Source organism: Carlito syrichta, unplaced genomic scaffold (genome assembly GCF_000164805.1).
Source record: "Carlito syrichta isolate Samal-C Ts95f unplaced genomic scaffold, Tarsius_syrichta-2.0.1 Scaffold308383, whole genome shotgun sequence".
Lineage (NCBI taxonomy): Eukaryota > Metazoa > Chordata > Mammalia > Primates > Tarsiidae > Carlito > Carlito syrichta.
In genome coordinates, this window is record NW_007252479.1 from 75,988 (window position 1) to 95,023 (window position 19,036).

Genomic DNA, 19,036 nt, shown 5'->3' on the forward strand with positions numbered 1-19,036 from the left:
ATCTCATTTGTGCCATGGTTAAATGTATTTATAATTATATATTCTAAGAAGACTTGGAAGGATCTGAGATGGAATTGAAGAATATCTGAGAGATAACTTTTAAAACTATATAGTGATCTTAAGTTCGCATATAGCATAAGCTGCCTTTTCCTTTATAATAAAAATATAATGGCTAAATTTTATTGAGTGGTTACAGCGTGTCAGACTAACAACTATATTATTGTATTAACTAAGTACATTATCGTCCATTTTACCCATGAGGCAACTGAGGTACGGGGAGGTTAAGTATCTTGCCCAAAGGCACAAAAACTTGGTATTAGTTGAGTAGGGGTTCAGTCTATACCCTCTGACTACAGAGCCCAAGCTCCTAACCACTATATTATGCTGCCTCTTAATGATGTACCTGAAATAAAGAAGGACGCAACAGTTAATCAATAACATTTCTTAATTTTTATTAATGACTAGCAAGTGATACTGGAAAAGTTGAACCCTGAGCTGAGATTTTTCATCTTACCTATGGGCCTGGCCCTAGTAACAGAAATGCTAAATTGATGATACACTTAAAATTCACTGTTGCTTGTTTTCTTTACAGGTATCCATCAATAGTCAAGGTGAGTCCCTCACAGAATCTTTCAGTTTATTTAAAATCCTTAGTCCGCTCATTGAAGCATTTCCATTTATACTTAAACCTTGTTGCAATATTCATTTTAGAGTTAGAAATTTGGTATACTATAAATTGATATTGCACTCATTCATTCATGGACATTAGTTACATAGGGGATTTTTATTGTATAGCAGTTTTTTGAATGAACCCTATGAACGACTTTAAAGGGAAGTTCTCATATTTAAGATGCCAATCTTCTGAAAATGATATGCCTCCCAGTTTGCCACATATAAGTTATTCTCCTGGTGTTGTTTGTTTCAGACTTGGCATATGTGTTAATAACAACTTATAAATAAGAGGTATTCCAAAAGTTAGTTTATCAGATGGTTGGTTGCTCAGCACTTAGGGTGCTTTTTCCTGCATTTTATACTTGAAAGTTAAGTTCCCAGGCTAACCCCTAAAAGCTTATTTTAACTAGCTGAAACGATAGTATTAATATTGTCATAGGCCAGGCTCCATGGTTCACACCTGTAATCCTAGCACTTTGGAATGCCAAGGCAGGAGGATCTCTTGAGTCCAGGAGTTTGAGACTAGTCTAGGTAACATAGCAAGACATCGTCTCTACAGAAAATAGGCTGTGCACGGTGGCTCACCCCATAATCCCAGCACTTTGGGAGACTGAGGTGAGAGGATTGCCTGAGCGCACAAGTTTGAGACCAGCCTGAGCAACTTGGTGAAACCTTATCTCTACAGTAAACCAAAAAACTAGCTGGATGCATGCCTGTAGTTCCGGCTACTTGGAAGGCTGAGGTGGAAGGATCACCTGAGCCCAGCAGATTGAGGCTGTGGTGGCCCTGAGTGTCCCACTGCACTTCAGCTTGGGTGACAGAGTGAGATTCCAACGTAAAAAAAAAAGGCAGAAAATTAGCATGACGTGGTGGTGCACACCTGTTGTTCCAGATACTTGGGAGGCTGAGGAAGAAGGATCACCTGAAACAAGATGGTTGAGATTGTAGTAAGCTGTGATCATGCTACTGTACTCCAATCTAAGCAACAGAGTGAGACCCTATGCAAAAAAAAAAAAAAAAAATCAATCAGGAACTCTCCTGAGTCCTGAACTGCACAACATCTAGTGTTTGGGAGCTGAGTTGAGATTTTATGATTGGAAGACTCCATTATCAAAGAAAACGGGGGAAGGGATAGCTGTTCTGCAGTAGCTTCTGTTTGCAACGAGAAGGGAATTTGTCAACAAAAAACCTGCTTATTGTTTATACATAAGCTTTCTTAAAAGTCAGGATTGACTTTGCTTTCTTAAAAAATTTATTATGTATTGTCAATCTGTATACAGCAGATATTGTGAGATACATATATCTCATGTGTTGCTGAATGAAAGGAATGTGTCTTGTGACATGGGTCCATTAGGTTATTTTGTGAACATCATAGTGTGCTTATACAAACCTAGATAGTGCAGCCTACCACATACCTAGGTTGTATGGTGTAACCTGTTGCTCCTAGCCTAGAAACATGTAGAGCATGTTACTGTACTGAATATGCTAGACAGTTGGGACACAGTGATATTTGTATATCTAGACATAAAATATATAGTAAAAATAAGGCATTATAATTTTACGGGACCACCATCGTATATGTGGTTGACTGAAACACTATGTGGCAACGGTTACTGTAGTGAAACAGATTTAACATACCCATCATCTCGTTATAGCTGTTCTGCCATGTCCTACACCCTCCCCAAAAGCATCTGTAATCTACTTATTTGTCAAAAATCCTGAATACGATGTGCTGTTATTTAACTATAGACTTCATTCATGTTGTACATTCCATTTGAAGATTGACTACACTTGATAGAAACTTTGTGGCTAGTGAAAAAATATCACGCTGTATATTTTTTGTCCTTTTAGGAGAATATGAAGAAGCACTTAAGGTAATGATAATTTTATCTCATTATTAACATTTATTGACTACAATTCAAACCTGAATTCTATTAACCATAGGGAAACTAATAAGGGCAAACATGGTGATACCTGTTTGTGGGGATATTGTGATGAGCAGGGCATACTACTCAGCAAAAGGAAATTCCTATTAAGTTATCATCCCATTCTCATTGCTGACCTTAGTGCTATTGTTCCACTGATCTAGTATTTAAAAATACAAAGAAGGCCGGGCTTGGTGGCTCAGCCTGTAATCCCAGCACTTTGGGAGGCCGAGGCGAGTAGACTGTGTGAGCCCACAGGTTCGGGACCAGCCTGAGCAACTTGGCAAGACCTTGTCTCTACAATAAATAAAAAATTACCCCAGCGTGGTTGCACGCACCTGTAGTTTCAGCTGCTTAGAAGGCTGAGGTGAAAGGATCACCTGAGCCCAGCAGTCGATGCTGGGGTAGCCTTGAGTGTGCCACTGCATTCTAGCCTGGGCAATGAAGTGAGACTCCAACTTAAAAAAATACAAAGAACTTTCTGGAACAGTACTTTGGTGCTTCCTTTTTTTTTTTTTTTTTTGTTTAAGAGACTGGGTCTTGCTCTGTTGTCCCAGCTAGTCTCAAACTCCTGGGCTCAAGTGATCCTGCCTCAGCCTTGTAAGTAGCTAGGACTACAGATGTGCAGTGTCATGCCCAGCCTAGGACGATCTGTTTTCATTTATATTTTTCATCTCCTTCACTCTATTTTCTATAACCATATAGAATGTTACAATAAAATGTAAGAAAATATAATGTATAAATCATCCAGTTATATATATCCGTATGTTTAAATCAGTGATGATGGCTACTTTTTTAGCCATGGAATGCTTTTTTTTAAGAGTTACTAATTTTTAAAAAATCTGCATGTACTTAAGGCGTGATGTTTTGATGTACATATACATTGTGAAGTAATAACCATAGTCAAGCTAATTAACAGATATCACAGCACTTTGGGAGGCAGATATGAGAGAATTGCCTGAGCCCAGGAGTTCAAGACCAGCCTGGCAATTTGGCAAGAACTCGTCTGTACAATAAAAATTTAAAAATTTGCTGGGCCTGGTGGCATGCACCTGTAGATTCAGCCACTTGGAAGGCTGAGGCCAGCAGGCCAAGGCTGTGGTGGCTGTCAAAGTAGGAGTTTTAGAAAGATGCTGTTCACAAAGACATGACCACTTAAGCTTGCTTTCCAAAATACTATTCTTGGTGGAAAAATAAATGTTTCATTATGGGATGTAACTATAAGTTTCTTAAGTTTTGTCAGCTGGAATTAACTTGTATTGGAAACTTGAGTTTAGAGTTAATAGGTGAAGTGTTATGTAAAAACCAATTAAACAAAAATAGTAACCGAGTTAATGCAAAATCTGAAAAGTTGCTATGCTAAAAACCTATTTCTATAGGGTTTTTTTCTTTCTTTATATGGAGTCATGTAACACAAGGCCAGGCACAGTGGCTCAGTCTATAATCCCAGCACTTTGGGAGGCTGAAGCGAGAGGATTGCTTGAGCCCACAGGTTCGAGACCAGCCTGGGCAACTCGGTGAGACCTTGTTTCTACAGTAAATCACAAAAACTAACTGGACTTGGTGGCGTGCGTCTGTAGTTCCAGCTACTTGGAAGGCTGAGGTAGAAGGATTGCCTAAGACCAGCAGGTTGAGGCTGTGGTAGCTGTGGTAGCCATGAATGTGCCACTGTGCTCCATCCTGGGTGACAAGAGTGAGACTCCCAATTAAAAAAAAAAAAGTAACACAATACTTTTGTGGTTTTAATAACAAAACCAAGTTCAAGACCAGCCTGTGTAACATAGTGAGACCTGTTTCTTAAAAAAAAAAAAAAAAGGCCAGATGTGGTGGCTTATGCCTGTAACCCCAGCACTTTGGGAGATTGAGGTGAGAGGATTGTCTGAGCCCAGGGATTTGAGACCAGCCTGGGCAACTTGACAAGCCCCACCTCTACAATAAATTACAAAATTAGCCAGGCATGGTGGCACATGCCTGTAGTTTCAGTTACTTAGAAGGCTGAAATGGAAGGATGGCCTAAGCCCAGCAGGTTGATGCTGTGGTGGCTATGAGCATGCCACTGCACTCCAGCCTGGGCAACAGAGTGAGACTCCAGCTCAAAAAAACCCAGAAAAACAACCTTGTGCATGGTGGTGTGTACCTGTGGTCCTAGCTGCTTAGGAGGCTAAGGTAGGAGGACCACTTAAACTCGAGTTTGAGGTTACAGTGAGCTATGATCATGCCTCTGCACTCCAGCCAGGGTTCAGAACAAGATCTGTCTCAAAAAAAAAAAAAAATCTAAGAAATATTAGAATATTAGAATGAGGCCAGGTGCAGTGGCTCAAACCTGTAATCCCAGTACGTTGGGAGACCAAGGCAAGAGGATTGCCTGAGTCCAGGGGTTTAAGACCAGCCTGGGCAATTTGGTGGGATGTCGTCTCTACAATAAATAAAAAAATGAGCTGGGTGGTGGCGTGCACCTGTAGTTTCAGCTACGTAGAAGCCGGAGGAGGAAGGATTGCCTGAGCCCAGCAGGTCAAGGCTATGGTGGCCATAAGTGTGCCACTGCTCTCCAGCCTGGGTGACACAGTGAGACTCCAACTCAAAAAAAAAAAAGGAAACAGCAGATTGAATATAAACATTATATAAGTTTTTTGATTTAGTAAAGCTATTACATGAATCCTGATCATTTTTAATGTAATTTACCACATGCTTTCGTTTAGAAATTTCATTTGGTAAAGGAGAATTCACACAATGTGTTTTTGTTTCATAATGTGTGCTCTCAGATGGCAGTTAAACAGGGAAATCAACTGCAGATGCAAGTCCATGAAGGACACCATGTTGATGAAGCCTCACCCCCAGTTGTAGCAGAAAAACGACTAACTGCTGCTGGGAAGAAGCCTCTTGCACATTATTCTTCACTGGTGAGAGCCTTGGGATCAGACATGAAGACCCCAGAGAAGCCTGCAGCAAAGGTATGAAGCATGGACCAGTCTAACCAATTTTCTAAACTTTTGTCTCATTGTCTTTGTTGTACGATTTGCATATTCATCAAAGATTTGGGAGTTATTGTGAGCATCTCTGTCCTTGACTTTTTGAAGCTGGTAACAGTGGTTTACTTCTGGAGAAGGGGGAGCAGGGTGGGATAGAGATTTTGTTTTCCTTTAATACTCCTTTATACTGTGACTTCTTTTAACCATATGCTTGTATGATTTGATAAAAGAAACCTCAAAATAACACATTTCAGAAAAAGTATTTTAAAAGTATTTTAACCTCTAGCATCTTGGATTGTGTTTTCTCCCAGTCATTTCCACTTGCTCCCTGTAATATAGACCAGCCTCAAGACAAGCCCCCAGACTGGTTCACAAGCTACCTGGAGATAGTGAGTATTCTCTCTGGCTTGGGTTTTAGCTGCAGTGTGGTTCAGGTGGAATGTAGAAGAAACAGAAAGCAGAACCCAGATGGCTACTGCCTCAGGTGCAGGTGAAGATTAGTGGCTGATAATTTCTAAACATAGAGCAGTTCCAACCAAGAAAGCTCTAATTTTTGTAATGAGAAAGTCTAATTCTAAGCATGGAAGGGAGAGGGACAAAATCTCTGTGCTTGAGAAGGAAGAAGTTAGGCACTCATCAGAAGGATTTCTTGGTATTTTCTTTGAACCAGTTTAGCTGTGGAAGGAATAGACCTTTTGCTGTGTTTCTGTCCATACATTCAGTAGCTGTTTGTTGTATATTTTGATTTTATGTAATGTCAGAGACAGTGAGGTTTCAGGTCTATTGATAATCTTCACACTTTTTTCCAATATTGGAACTGAATTTTCTTCCCATCTTCTCTATTCTAGTTCAGAGAGCAAGTGGTTAAGGAAACGGTTGAGAAGCTTGAACAGAAATTACGTGAGAAGCTTGTCCTCCAGAACCCATCCTTGGATTCTTGTCCCTCAGAAGTCTCAATGCCTATTTCAGAGGAAACACTGTTTTTGCCAGAAACCAAGTTCACCTGGCATATTGCTTGCAGCAACTGCCAAAATAGGATTGTAGGTGCGCGCTACCAGTGTAGGTAAGCGGTCTCTTGGGAATAGCTAGCTATTGGTAGATTGTGGAGTAGTCACCTTCCTGGCATTCTGGGTAGCTAAAGGGAAGTTGGTGTGCTTTGTCTCTGAGCATTAGATATAGTAGCTCTGGACTAGAAGCACAAGCCACTCTGCCAACATATTTTGTGGGTGTTGTGTTCACATGTATGTTTGGAGTAGCAGAGCCAGGCAAAATTGTGTTATCCAAAACAAAATGAAATCATTAAGGGGCCAGATGTGTTGCCTTGTGAATGTAATCCCAATGCTTTTTGAGGCTGAGGTGGGAGGATTACTTGAGGCTAGGAGTTTGAACCAGCCCGGGCAACATTGTGAGACCCCCATCTCTACAAAAAATACAAAATTAGCCAGGTGTGATAGGGTGCACCTGTAGTTCCAACTACTTATAAGGCTGAGGCAGGAGACTTGCTTGAACCCAGGAATTTGAGCCTGCAGTGAGCCATGATCATACCACTGTGCTCCAGCCTGGGCAACAGATCAAGACCCTATTTCAAAAAGGAAAAAAAAATTAGATCACTAAAGGTAGCCCCTTGTTCAAAATGCTTTTATATCTTGCTTCTTCCCATAGATTGTTCTTGGAAAGGAGTATGGATTAAGTATTATCCTCATTTATTAATGAGGAAAATTGAGACATGCCATGGTCCGGCGACAAGCTCAGATTGCCAGCTAGCTGGTACTGGAGCAAATACAGATGTCTGTTCTTAATCCCCCTACCCTGGGTACTTCCTCCTCTGCCATTCTATCCTGTGCCATTCTTTCCTCACAGCCTGTGCCCATCCTACAATATCTGTGAAGATTGTGAGGCAGGGCCATATGCCCATGACATTAACCACGTCCTGCTGAAGTTGCGGAGACCTGTTGTGGGTTCCTCTGAACCAGTCTCTCACTCAAAGTGCTCTGCTCCTCGTCTTCCTGCTGCTCTGGAGCAAGTCAGGTAAAACCATCGCGTGGGGGTGCTTGCTCTCTGGTTGACTTTTGGGTGTTGTGAAGCTGCAGATAGTCTTCTTAGTTCTGTTCATTTTCAAGTGATGTGCAGTCATGAAGACAGTTCTCTAAACCTAATGAAATGGTAACTGTAAGAAGAAATTAAGAAACTAAGCAAGAAGGTGATACTGACGGAGCCTGTACTTGGCTCCAAGTAGCTTCAGAATTTGTGAGGGCTTTTTAAAAAAAAGGCTTTCATTTATTATCTCACAGGCTTCAGAAACAGGTTGATAAGAACTTTATTAAAGCAGAAAAGCAAAGGTTGCGAGCTGAGAAGAAACAGCGTAAAGCAGAAGTCAAGGAACTTAAAAAGCAGCTTAAACTCCACAAGAAGATCTATCTGTGGAATTCGATCCATGGACTCCAGAGCCTCAAGTCTCCTTTGGGCCGACCTGAAAGCTTGCCTCAGTCTAACGCCCTGATGTAAGCCTAGGACCGGGGTGGGAACCAAGGCTTGAGGTCTGTCTCTCTGAAACTGTAACTTTAACCAACTGCTTTCTTAATTATTGTCAACCCTTAACACTCAAAGCCTTAAAACTTCCCATTGTTCCTAGTTTTATTAAAGGGTGGTTTAGTAGTTATTTTTAACACTTGCTTTATTGCCTTCTTCAGAAAGGTAGAGTCTACTAAGGTTTGGAACTGTGAAGTGGTTTTGACCTCTCTTCCTTGGAGGTATCTAGATTTGAAGCAAAAGTTTTATTTTGTTTTGTTTAAAGCAGTAGTTACTGAGAGAACAGAGAAGCTCCCACAGTGAGAGGGGACTCGAAGGGGCTGACCAAAAGGAGCAAATGTTTTAAGAGCCTGACTCTCTAGGGGTTGTGTTTATAGGCCCTTTTAATTATCCTTGATATGACTTTTTAGCTCAGGAGTCAGCCTCTATTTTGTTTTTGTATTTTTATTATTATTTTATTATTTTTACATTATTATTATTATTTTAAGTTTGTCAGAGAGAAAAGCTATTGTTTCTAATACATGGTCCTAACTGCCCTCTCTTTCCTTTATTTATTTGTTTATTTTTGAGTTGGGGGTCTTTCTGTTACCCACACTGGAGTACAGTGGCACTATCATAGCTCACTGCAGCCTCGACCTCCTGGGCTTAGGCCATCCTTCTGCCTTAGCCTCTTGAGTAGCTGGAACTACAGGCATGTACAGCAATGCGTAGCTAATTTTTAAATTTTTTTGTTTTTATTATTTATTTTATTTTATTTGTAGAAATGAGATTTCGCTTTGTTGCCTAGGTTGGTCTCAAACTCCTGGGCTCAAGCAATCCTCCTCCCTCAGCCTCCCAAAGCATTGGGATTACAGGTTTGAACCACTGTGTCATATCCTATTTTCTTGAATATTACTAGGAGTATTTTTTTTAGATCAAAAAATATAGTTTTTTTTTTTGAGTTGGAGTCTCACTCTGTTGCCCAGACTGGAGTGCAATGGCATGCTCCCGGCCACCGCAGCCTCAACCTGCTGGGCTCTGGCGATCCTTCCGCCTCAGCCTTCCGAGTAGCTGGAACTAGAGGCGTGCGCTACCACGCCCGGCTCATTTTTGATTTATTGTAGAGATAAGTTGCCCAGGTGGGTCTTGAACCCGTGGGCTCAGGCAATCCACTCACCTCAGCTTCCCAAAGCACGGGATTACAGGCTGAGCCACCGAACCCAGCCCAAAAAATAAAGTTTATTTAAAAGTAAATTAGGGAGAGAAAGAGAAGGGATAGAGAAGATTCACCTCCCCAAGGTGGAGGAGGGGGCCAAAGCCAGGAAGCATGGCGACAGCTGTAGCTCAGAGAGCACATGGCCACACCGGAGTCTAGCAAAGCAATGGCCTACTATTACTTTTAAGGCAGATGTGCTAGTACAATCTTTTTTTTTTTTTTTTTTGAGTTGGAGTCTCACTCCGTCACCTAAACTGGCGTGCAGTGGCTGCTCCCGGCCACTGCAGCCTTGACCTGCTGGGCTCTGGCGATCCTTCTGCCTCAGCCTTCCAAGTAGCTGGAACTACAGGCGCGTGCTACCACGCCCGGCTAACTTTTTGATTTATTGTAGAGATGAGGTCATGCCAAGTTGCCCAGGCAGGTCTCAAACCCGTGGGCTCAGGCAATCTCACCTCAGCCTCCCAAAGCGCTAGGATTATAGGCTGAGCCACCGAGCCCGGCTGCTAGTACAATCTTAAGAGTAACAGTCAGCCTCTCAAGCTACGGTGATGATATTCAGAAACCATCACATCCAACAGCAAGTGACTAAGCATCTGAATTTCTGTTCAGGCTCCCTTTGCAGCCCTGTGCCTCAGTTATGCCAATGCTCAGTGCAGCATTTGTGGATGAGAATTTGCCTGATGGGACTCACCTTCAGCCAGGAACCAAGTTTATCAAACACTGGAGGATGAAAAATACAGGAAATGTAAAGTGGAGTGCAGACACTAAGGTAATTTTTCTCACAAAGGGTGAAGATAAGGTGATTTGAGCAGAGTGCTAAACTGACAAGCCTGCTTTCGTTGTCACTGTTCTTTTCAGCTCAAGTTCATGTGGGGCAACCTGACTTTGGCTTCTACAGAAAAGAAGAATGTTTTGGTTCCCTGCCTTAAGGCTGGCCATGTGGGAGTTGTGTCTGTGGAGTTCATCGCTCCCACCTTGGAGGGAACATACACTTCTCATTGGCGTCTTTCTCACAAAGGCCAGAAGTTTGGACCTCGGGTCTGGTGCAGTATCATAGTGGATCCTTTCCCCTCTGAAGAGAGCCCTGATAACACTGCAAAGGGCATGATCAGCTCCAGCAAAGCTGATGATCTCAACTGCAAGCAAGAGGTGAGCATTGACAGACTTTGACCCAGCATCCCTCAGAGCTAGGAAGGGTCTGACTAAAACTCAAAGAATCTTCTAATAGCTGGTCATTCTTCTAGAAATCATGAAAGATCATTCTTCTAGAAATCCTGACACATTTATATGCTTATATGTTTATATTTTTAATATATTTTGTATGCCAAATATGTTTATATTTGGCTTAGTCCCCGGGGGCTTTTTTTAAGTGTCTTTAAGGTCTTTTGCTGACAGTACCTGAATGCGTTCATATCAGTGATGCTTGGTTAGCCTCTTGGCTGCACGAGGGAAAGTGGGACTGCTTAGCCTGGCCTGTGGAACTGCTGAACTGATATCTTTGCCCCTTAATGTTCATCTCTCCTGAAATACTCATGTTCCTTAAATACAAATGAAGTCTTGCCCTGGTTGCTACTTAGTGCGCAGTTTTTTGGGTTTTTTTTAGAGTTGGAGTCTCCCTCTGTTGCCCAGACTGGAGTGCCGTCGCCGCTCCCGGCCACCGCAGCCTCAACCTTCTGGGCTCCGGCGATCCTTCCGCCTCAGCCTTTCAAGTGGCCAGAATTACAGGCATGCGCTACCACGCCCGGCTGATTAGTGCACAGTTCTTTAATGTAATTTTCCCATATTAGTGGGACAGAGTGACTAAATATTATACTGCTTAAACTTAGAGTTTGTGCCGGGCTCAGTGGTTCAGCCTGTAATCCCAGTGCTTTGGGAGGCCAAGGTAAGTGGATTGCCTGAGCCCGTGGGTTTGAGACCCGCCTGGGCAACTTAGTGAGACCTTATCTCTACAATAAATCAAAAATTAGCTGGATGTGGTAGCGCACGCCTATAGTTCTAGCTACTTGGAAGGCTGAGGTGGAAGGATTGTCAGAGCCCAGCAGGTCGAGGCTGCGGTGGCCCGGAGTGGCCACTGTACTCCAGTCTGGGTGACAGAGTGAGACTCCAACTAAAAAAAAAAACCAAAAAACTTGAGTTTTTTTTTTTCCTAGAAAGCAGGATTTATTGAGAGGACAGAAAAACTCCCACAGTGGGAGGGCACCCAAAGGGGTTGCCTCTTATTTCCCTGTATTAGTGGGACAGAGTGCTTAAATTTTTTTTTTTTTTTGAGTTGGAGTCTCATTCTGTTGCCCAGACTAGAGTGCAGTGGCCGCTCCCGGCCACCGCAGCCTCGACCTGCTGGGCTCCGGCGATCCTTCCGCCTCAGCCTTCCAAGTAGCCGGAATTATAGACATGCGCTACCACGCCCGGCTGATTTTTTGATTTATTGTAGAGATGAGGTCTCGCTGCCCAGGCGGGTCTCGAACCCGCGGGCTCAGGCAATCCACTCACCTCAACCTCCCAAAGGCGCGGGATTATAGACTGAGCCACCGAGCCCGGCTAGAGTACTTATATTTACTGGTTAAACTTAGAGTTACCCAATGTCAGTTTCCCAGTATTCACCATTGTGCTATGGCTATGTAAGTTGTTGTTACTAGGTAGAGGAAGCTGGGTGAAGAGATAAAAATGTGAACTCTTTGTATTATTTTTCCAACTTGTCTGTAAGTCTAAGATTATATCAAAGCACAGTTTTTAAAAAAAAAATGTAGAGTACAAAGCTGGACACAGTGGCTCATGTCTGTAATCCTAGCACTTTGGGTTGGCTGAGGCCAGAGGATCGCCTCAGTCCACGGGTTCAAGACTAGCCTGTGTAATATGGCGAGACCTCGTCCCTACAATAAATCCAGAAATTAGCTGAGCATGGTGGCACATGCCTGTAGTTCCAGCTACTTGGAAGGCTGAGGTGGAAGGATCACCTGAGCTCAGCAGGTCGAGGCTTTGGTGGCCGTGAGTGCGCCATTGCACTCTAGCCTGGGCGACAGAGTGAGACTGCAACTCAAAAAAAAAAAAAAAATAGAGTACAGCAGTGTTTTTGTTTTGGGGGGCATTGTCCCCCTGTCTATTGAGTTCTGTTGAGAACCTAAAATTTGTCTCAATGGTTTGTCTCTATAGGAAGTTTTTCTTCTGACTAAAGAAGAAATCCAGCTTGGTGAAGTAGCTGAGCAGACAGAAGGGACAGGAAACTGCATACCACAGAAGATGAAAAATGTTGCCAGTGAAAGGGAGCTCTATATCCCATCTGTAGACCTTCTGACTGCCCAGGTAGAAGATTCAGGTCTTTGATGGGCCGGGAATAAAGATAATGCTGGGAAAGAAATGATGGTATAGCCAGCCATAGGTAGGACCCAGTAGGTCAGAGATCTGCCCCCTTTGATCCAGTTGGATGTGTTTAATGGAAGGAGTTCACCCATGAAGCAGCTAATGTTTGCTCTTTGAATTGGGAACACAATCCTGTGCTTCCCTATGATTTCCCTCTAGTTGCCTCTTCAACTTAACTTACCTGATTCACCTTCACACCTACTGTGTTTTCTCCTTCTTTCTATTTGGTTATTTTAACATTCAGTTCTCATTCTACTCTTATTATTTTTCAATTGACTAAGGAGAAGTATGGATTTGGATTTGGACAGTTGAATCCACGGATGTGAAAATGGCCTGCAGGTCCCATGAAGACAAAACATGGCTCCATCATGCACTGCAAACAGCCTAACATTGCCCATTTTTTTTTCCAGGACCTGCTGTCCTTTGAGCTGTTGGATATAAACATTGTCCAAGAGTTGGAGAGAGTACCCCACAACACCCCTGTGGGTAAGAATGTCACATAGTTCATCTGGTTTATTTTATTAACAAGTACAAATGTACCACAGATTAGACTCTGGTAGTTAGTGTTTTATTCTGAGGAAATAGATGGCAGGGATTTCCCACAGTGAGATAGTAAAGCTGGGTCCATTTTCCTTTTTCTGTTTTCTGTCAAAATACAGGTTAGTACAAGGCTTCCTTGCCATGAGGGACCCTCTTCTCTATTTTTCTCTAAACCTTGTGTCCCTTTGTTCCATTCATGGTTTTGTGTCTTGGCCATAGCCTTCAAGGCCAAATAATTGTTTGTGATCCTTCCTGCATTGATTGCTTCATCTGAGATACTTGCACGCCTAGTGGTCTGGAAAAATTCTCTACAGCAGGCATGGAAGCATACCTGGGTTTATTTTAGCCCTGCAGGAGGCAAGAAGCCTATGAACTGCTATTCTGGATACTGACTGTTGATGATATGATAATTTTTCTCCATTGATGGTTTCCTGTTTTCATTCTCCAGATATGACTCCCTGCATGTCTCCTCTGCCACATGACAGTCCTTTACTAGAGAAGCCAGGCTTGGGGCAGATACAGGAAGAAAGTGAAGGGATGGGATTTAAAGCACTTCCTGGTAAGGGATGTACTATTTGTATTTTGCATACCACACCTCATTGTTTACACCTATCCCCTACTAACCTTACCTTAGCACGTAAGTGGGTTTTCTGTAGCGCCTCATTTCTTGAAGTCTCCCCTCCTTCATATGGCACAGTAGCCGCTGTTCCTTGACCTGGTCTCACCATGAGTCATGACTGGTGAAAACTCTTCGGCACTTTAAACACCAGGTGCAGACGAAGCTCTTATCTCTTTTAGATTCCATGGTGTCAGTAAAGAGGAAGACTGAGAACCTTGCTTCCGTGGAAGAAGCAGAGGAAGACCTGAGCGGGACCCAGTTTGTGTGTGAGACAGTAATCCGATCCCTTACCTTGGATGCTGCCCCAGATCACAACCCACCTTGCAGACACAAGTCCCTGCAGAGTGAGTGCCCCTGTATTTGCCCCACCTAGCAGGGTGGCACCTGAATTGTGTTGCCAGGCTTGACTAGTTATAAGTGCTCTTCTTCACTGAGAGTGGAGGGAGAGTGATCTTTTTGTTGGAAATTCTGATCGTGTCTGTGTCTTTAGGCGCTATATGTGCTGCCTAAGTGTTCTACTTAGAACTTCAGGAGCGAAGAAGCCACCATACTTATTTCTGCACCTTCTTAGGGGCAGAATTACAGCTGCATTCCACATTGGAACAGCATCCAGTTATGCTGCCTGGATTCTGTAGTAAGGAATCTTCCTGTAAATTGACAGAGCGCCTCAGCAGAGAGACCTCTCCCCCCATTGGCAGCTGAGTTGTCTGCTTTCTTTAAGGGCAACAGTCCCAGAAATAATGGGTAGAAGCAGGAATACTAAACTCAATTTCTCAAGGTTAAATTCTGCTGTAATAAATACTTGTATAACAAACTTCTGGATATAAGACAGGTAGAACCAATACCATATATTTCAAAAACTATCCAAAAGTTGAAATTCTACTGCAGAAAAATAATATGGGAGAATCTGTATATTTATTGTAGTGAGATTTGACTCATACCTTCAAATATGATTTGTCTCTGCCGGGCAAAGTGGCTCACACCTATAATCCCAGTACTTTGGGAGGCCAAGGTGAGAGGATTACTTGAGCCCATGGGTTCTAGACCAGTCTGGGCAACTTGGTGATACCTCACCTCAAATCAAAAAAATTAGCTGGGCGCGGTGGCACATGCCTGTAGTTCCAGCTACTTGGAAGACTGACGTGGAAGGATCACCTGAGCCCAGCAGGTTGAGGCCATGAGCATGCCATTGCACTCCAGCCTTGACAACAGAGTGAGACTCCAACTCAGAAAAAAAAAAAAGGTCAGCATGGTAGCTCAGGTCTTTAATCCCAGCACTTTGGAAGGCTGAGGTGAGAGAATTGCCTGAGCCCACGGTCAAGAACAGCCTGGGCAACTTGGCGAGACTTCATCTCTACAATAAATCAAAAATTAGCCAGGCATAGCACGCACTTGTGGTTCCAGCTGCTTGGAAGACTGAGGCAAAAGGATTGCCTGAGCCTTAGCAGGTCGACGCTGGGGTGGCCGTGAGCGTCACTGCACTCCAGCCTGGGTGACAGAGTGAGACTCCGACTCAAAATTTATATATATATATATATATATATAATCGTGTATGTGTGTGTGTGTGTATGATTTGTCTCACTTCTGTTAAAGCATGTATGTACGTCTGTATTATTTTTCATACATTTGTACAAATGCATAGCAGAAAGGCCCAGCAGGATTAGATCAAAATGTTCACAGATATTACTCTTATAGGACTCACAGGTACCCTTTTTATATCCTTCCCCCCCCCCATCCATGATTTGCCAATTTCCTCCCATGACTGCATCACTCTTGTAAAGATGAGGAGGAAAGTAGGCATACAGTCCTGCAGTTCTCACCACCTAACTTTTTCTCTCTTTATAGCACAGTTAGCTGGAAGGTCAGTTTTGATGTAAACCCTATCTCAGTATATTAACCATTATATAAAGAAGAAAAGAGAAGGGATGAAGCTTTCTCGTTTCAAGATTCATAGTGCTTCTTGGAAGCCTGGGTGTTTCTGCCTATGTTTTTTTCTGTTTGGTTTTGCATAGTTTTCAAACTTAGAATACAGACATAGCTCCAGCAGTAGCTCTTCCCTTTGATTTGTCCCTCTCTGTCTTTCATAATTCTGGCTCATGATCCCACGGGGCTTTACCACTAAGAATAGTACTGGGGCTGCTTTTAGCTTGTATCTTAAAATTGGTTGCTTTCATCCTTCAGTGAAATTTGCCTTGCCTGAAGCGGGACCACTTGGAGATGCGAGGGAGGAGATTGTCCATGTTGCTGAGGAAGAAGTCGTCATGGAGGAGGAGGAAGAGGAGGATGAGCTCAAAGATGAAGTTCAGAGTCAATCTTCTGCTTCCTCAGAGGATTATATCATCATCCTTCCTGAGTGCTTTGATACCAGCCGCCCCCTGGGAGACTCCATGTACAGTTCTGCACTCTCACAGCCAGGCCTGGAGCAAGTGGCTGAAGGCGAGCCTAGAGTTGAGGCTGGGCAGGAACCAGCAGAGGCTGGGGAGAGACTCCCTGGAGGGGAGAAACAGCCACATGAGCACAGCATCAATGACATCCTCATGACCTCACAGACTCTGGAAACAGCGCCCCTAATCCCAGAGGTGGTGGGGCTCCTACCACCACTGCCCAGGTACCATCCACACCCCTCTCATCTTGGGTGTTACTCAGAGTTGAAATAAAGAGCGAGAGGAAACAACTTGATCTCAAAACCTGTGTTTTCATCAGCACAGGAAGAGACTATTTTCCATAGTAAAGTCTGAAGTTAGATGAATAAAAGTTGTATTTCCTGGTGTTTGTGGATTCTGGAATTAAAGAAATACTAATTTTAGTCAATCTTAATTTTTTTTTTTTTTTTGAGTTGGAGTCTCACTCTGTTGCCCAGACGAGTGCAGTGGCACGCTCCCGGCCACCGCAGTCTCGACCTGCTGGGCTCTGGCGATCCTTCCGCTTCAGCCTTCCAAGTAGCTGGAACTACAGGCGCGCACTACCATGCCCGGCTAATTTTTGATTTATTGTAGAGATGAGGTCTCCGTCGCTCAGACTAGAGTGCAGTGGCTGCTCCCGGCCACCACAGCCTCGACCTGCTGGGCTCCAGCGATCCTTCCGCCTCAGCCTTCCAAGTAGCTGGAACTACAGGCACGCGCTACCACACCCGGCTAATTTTTTGATTTATTGTAGAGATGAGGTCGCGCCAAGTTGCCCAGGCGGGTCTTGAATCTGCGGGCTTAGGCAATCCACTCACCTCAGCCTCCCAAAGTGCAGGATTACAGGCTGAGCCACCAAGCCCGACTAGTCAATCTTAATTAATTGCGTGTAGTCTGTCTACTTCTAATGATCTTTTGATTACTGAGAGCCAGTTTTTAAGCACAAACATCCTTGGACCCTCCCTCTTTGTTCTATTGGTTCTTAGGTAAAGGTAGCAAAAATTCATATTAACTCAAAGAAAGCATAAATAGGAAGTTAGACCCATTGTGGGATAAAACACTATAAAACCAGATAGAAATTATTACTATTTTTTTTTTAGTTGGAGTCTCACTCTGTCACCCAGGCTGGAGTGCAATGGCATGCTCATGGCTACCACAGCCTCTACCTGCTAGGCTCAAGTGATCCTTTGCCTTAGCCTTCCAAGTAGCTGCAACTACAGGTGCATGCCATCATGCCCAGCTTATTTTTTTTTTCTTGTAGAGATGAGGTCTAGTCAAGTTGCCCAGGCTTGTATCAAACCCCTGAACTCAGGCAATCCTCTTACCTCTGCCTCCCAAAATGTTGGGATTACAGGCCTGAGCCAATGCACCCAGCCTTGAAAATTATTTTTAATTCTCTGATGAGTCAATCTGAGTCATCACTCTCTCCTAATAGTATGGAAAATTCTGGAGCCTTGACTATATTCTCTCAGAAAGCTAGATATTTCCCTTTATCGACACCACTTGATGTAGGGGAGGAAGGGATATGACCAGACTGAAGATAGCATTCTAGCTTCGCTGTGGCAAATCAAGAAAACCAGGAGTAGAATGTAGCTCTTCTGGTGGAACCCTAAATTCAGACATGTGATCTGAATCAGAAATGTGAAGCTTCTGTAGAGAATTTGGCACTTATTGTGTTATGTTTACTGTTTCTCCACCATTGCCATAGGTGCCTCTTCAACTTATTTTCCATATTGTGTCTTTCTGAAAGGAGTCCTCCTTGTGTACAGCATCATGGTTCCCCAGGAGTGGATTTACCAATTACCATACCAGAAGTTTCTTCAGTCCCTGATCAGATCAGAGGAGGTAATGACAAGCCTGAGCTTTATCTGTTTTTCCTTGCTCTTTTCTAATGGAAGCCAGGTATAAATAGGCTCTCTATCTTTGTGATTCTCGGCAGTTTTTAGAAACTTGGCCTTCCATTCTTTGCTCCTCCTTCAAATTCTTACTCTGTTCTCTGGCTAAATATTTAAGTAAGACCTCATAGAGGTAGGCATTGTGCTATAGTAGAAAGAACACAGGTTTTGGAGCCAAACCAGTCTAGGTTCTAGCCCCATCTCCACATTTCCTGACTAGCAATTCAGCAGGTTTATGATGCCTGTGAGACTGTTTTCTTATCTATAAACTATATCTCTGTGATGGGATTATACAGTTGATTTTTCTGTTCAATAAGCAGTCATCTTGCATTGCATTTCTGGACAGTTCCTCCTTACCACTTAAACTATCTGCAAAACTTCCCAAATACTTGTTTTAAAAGATTTCAAACATTGTGATCATATTGTCACCTGTCTCAATAATAGCTTTGCTGTGAGTTAGGAGACACTAGGTGCTTATGGATGCTGCATCTAACCAACAGCTCTTTTGCTTTTAGAGCCCAGAGGCTCATCAGGACTTGTAAACAGCAGACAGAAGAGCTATGACCATTCAAGGTAATAACCTTGTGCAGTCTCTTTTTCAGAAGCAGGTAGATAATCCTAGTATTGCTTCTGCTTAAAAGAGCCTCTCAGAGCATGTCCTCGTCTTCAGAGAGTAGAGAGGAAGAGCCCTCATTCCTTCTTATTTCTTCTAAATCTTTTGAGCAACACACTGAACAAAGGGCTAAAGCTGATATTTAAGAGTATTCACATTCCAGATAAGAAAGGAGTTCCCTCAAATTCACCATACCCTTAATGCCAGAGGAGGAGGCAGGAAGGTCAAGCCCAGTGTATACCTGAGTAATTTTTTCTTAGCTGCCTCTCTGCTCCTCAAAACAGTGTCCAGAAAAATCACATTTCCATTGAGAAGTGTTT

General features: G+C 43.1%; 1 protein-coding gene across 7 annotated transcripts in view; it reads left to right on the forward strand.

Moving 5' to 3' along the window:
* Nucleotides 1–19,036, forward strand: part of NBR1 (NBR1, autophagy cargo receptor) — a 33,357-nt gene that overhangs the window by 8,428 nt on the left and 5,893 nt on the right. For 5 of the 7 annotated variants that reach the window (XM_008065449.1, XM_008065447.1, XM_008065448.1 and 2 more), the window contains 16 exons: nucleotides 593–611; nucleotides 2,524–2,546; nucleotides 5,360–5,548; nucleotides 5,878–5,955; nucleotides 6,415–6,629; nucleotides 7,427–7,594; nucleotides 7,858–8,067; nucleotides 9,900–10,059; nucleotides 10,149–10,439; nucleotides 12,441–12,590; nucleotides 13,058–13,133; nucleotides 13,636–13,746; nucleotides 13,986–14,150; nucleotides 15,988–16,414; nucleotides 17,959–18,053; nucleotides 18,619–18,676. In XM_008065449.1, the coding sequence (XP_008063640.1) occupies nucleotides 593–611; nucleotides 2,524–2,546; nucleotides 5,360–5,548; nucleotides 5,878–5,955; nucleotides 6,415–6,629; nucleotides 7,427–7,594; nucleotides 7,858–8,067; nucleotides 9,900–10,059; nucleotides 10,149–10,439; nucleotides 12,441–12,590; nucleotides 13,058–13,133; nucleotides 13,636–13,746; nucleotides 13,986–14,150; nucleotides 15,988–16,414; nucleotides 17,959–18,053; nucleotides 18,619–18,676 (2,435 nt within the window). The remainder of the gene's footprint in view (nucleotides 1–592; nucleotides 612–2,523; nucleotides 2,547–5,359; nucleotides 5,549–5,877; nucleotides 5,956–6,414; nucleotides 6,630–7,426; nucleotides 7,595–7,857; nucleotides 8,068–9,899; nucleotides 10,060–10,148; nucleotides 10,440–12,440; nucleotides 12,591–13,057; nucleotides 13,134–13,635; nucleotides 13,747–13,985; nucleotides 14,151–15,987; nucleotides 16,415–17,958; nucleotides 18,054–18,618; nucleotides 18,677–19,036) is intronic. The other 2 variants (XR_504777.1, XM_021716223.1) reach the window with 1 other exon arrangement.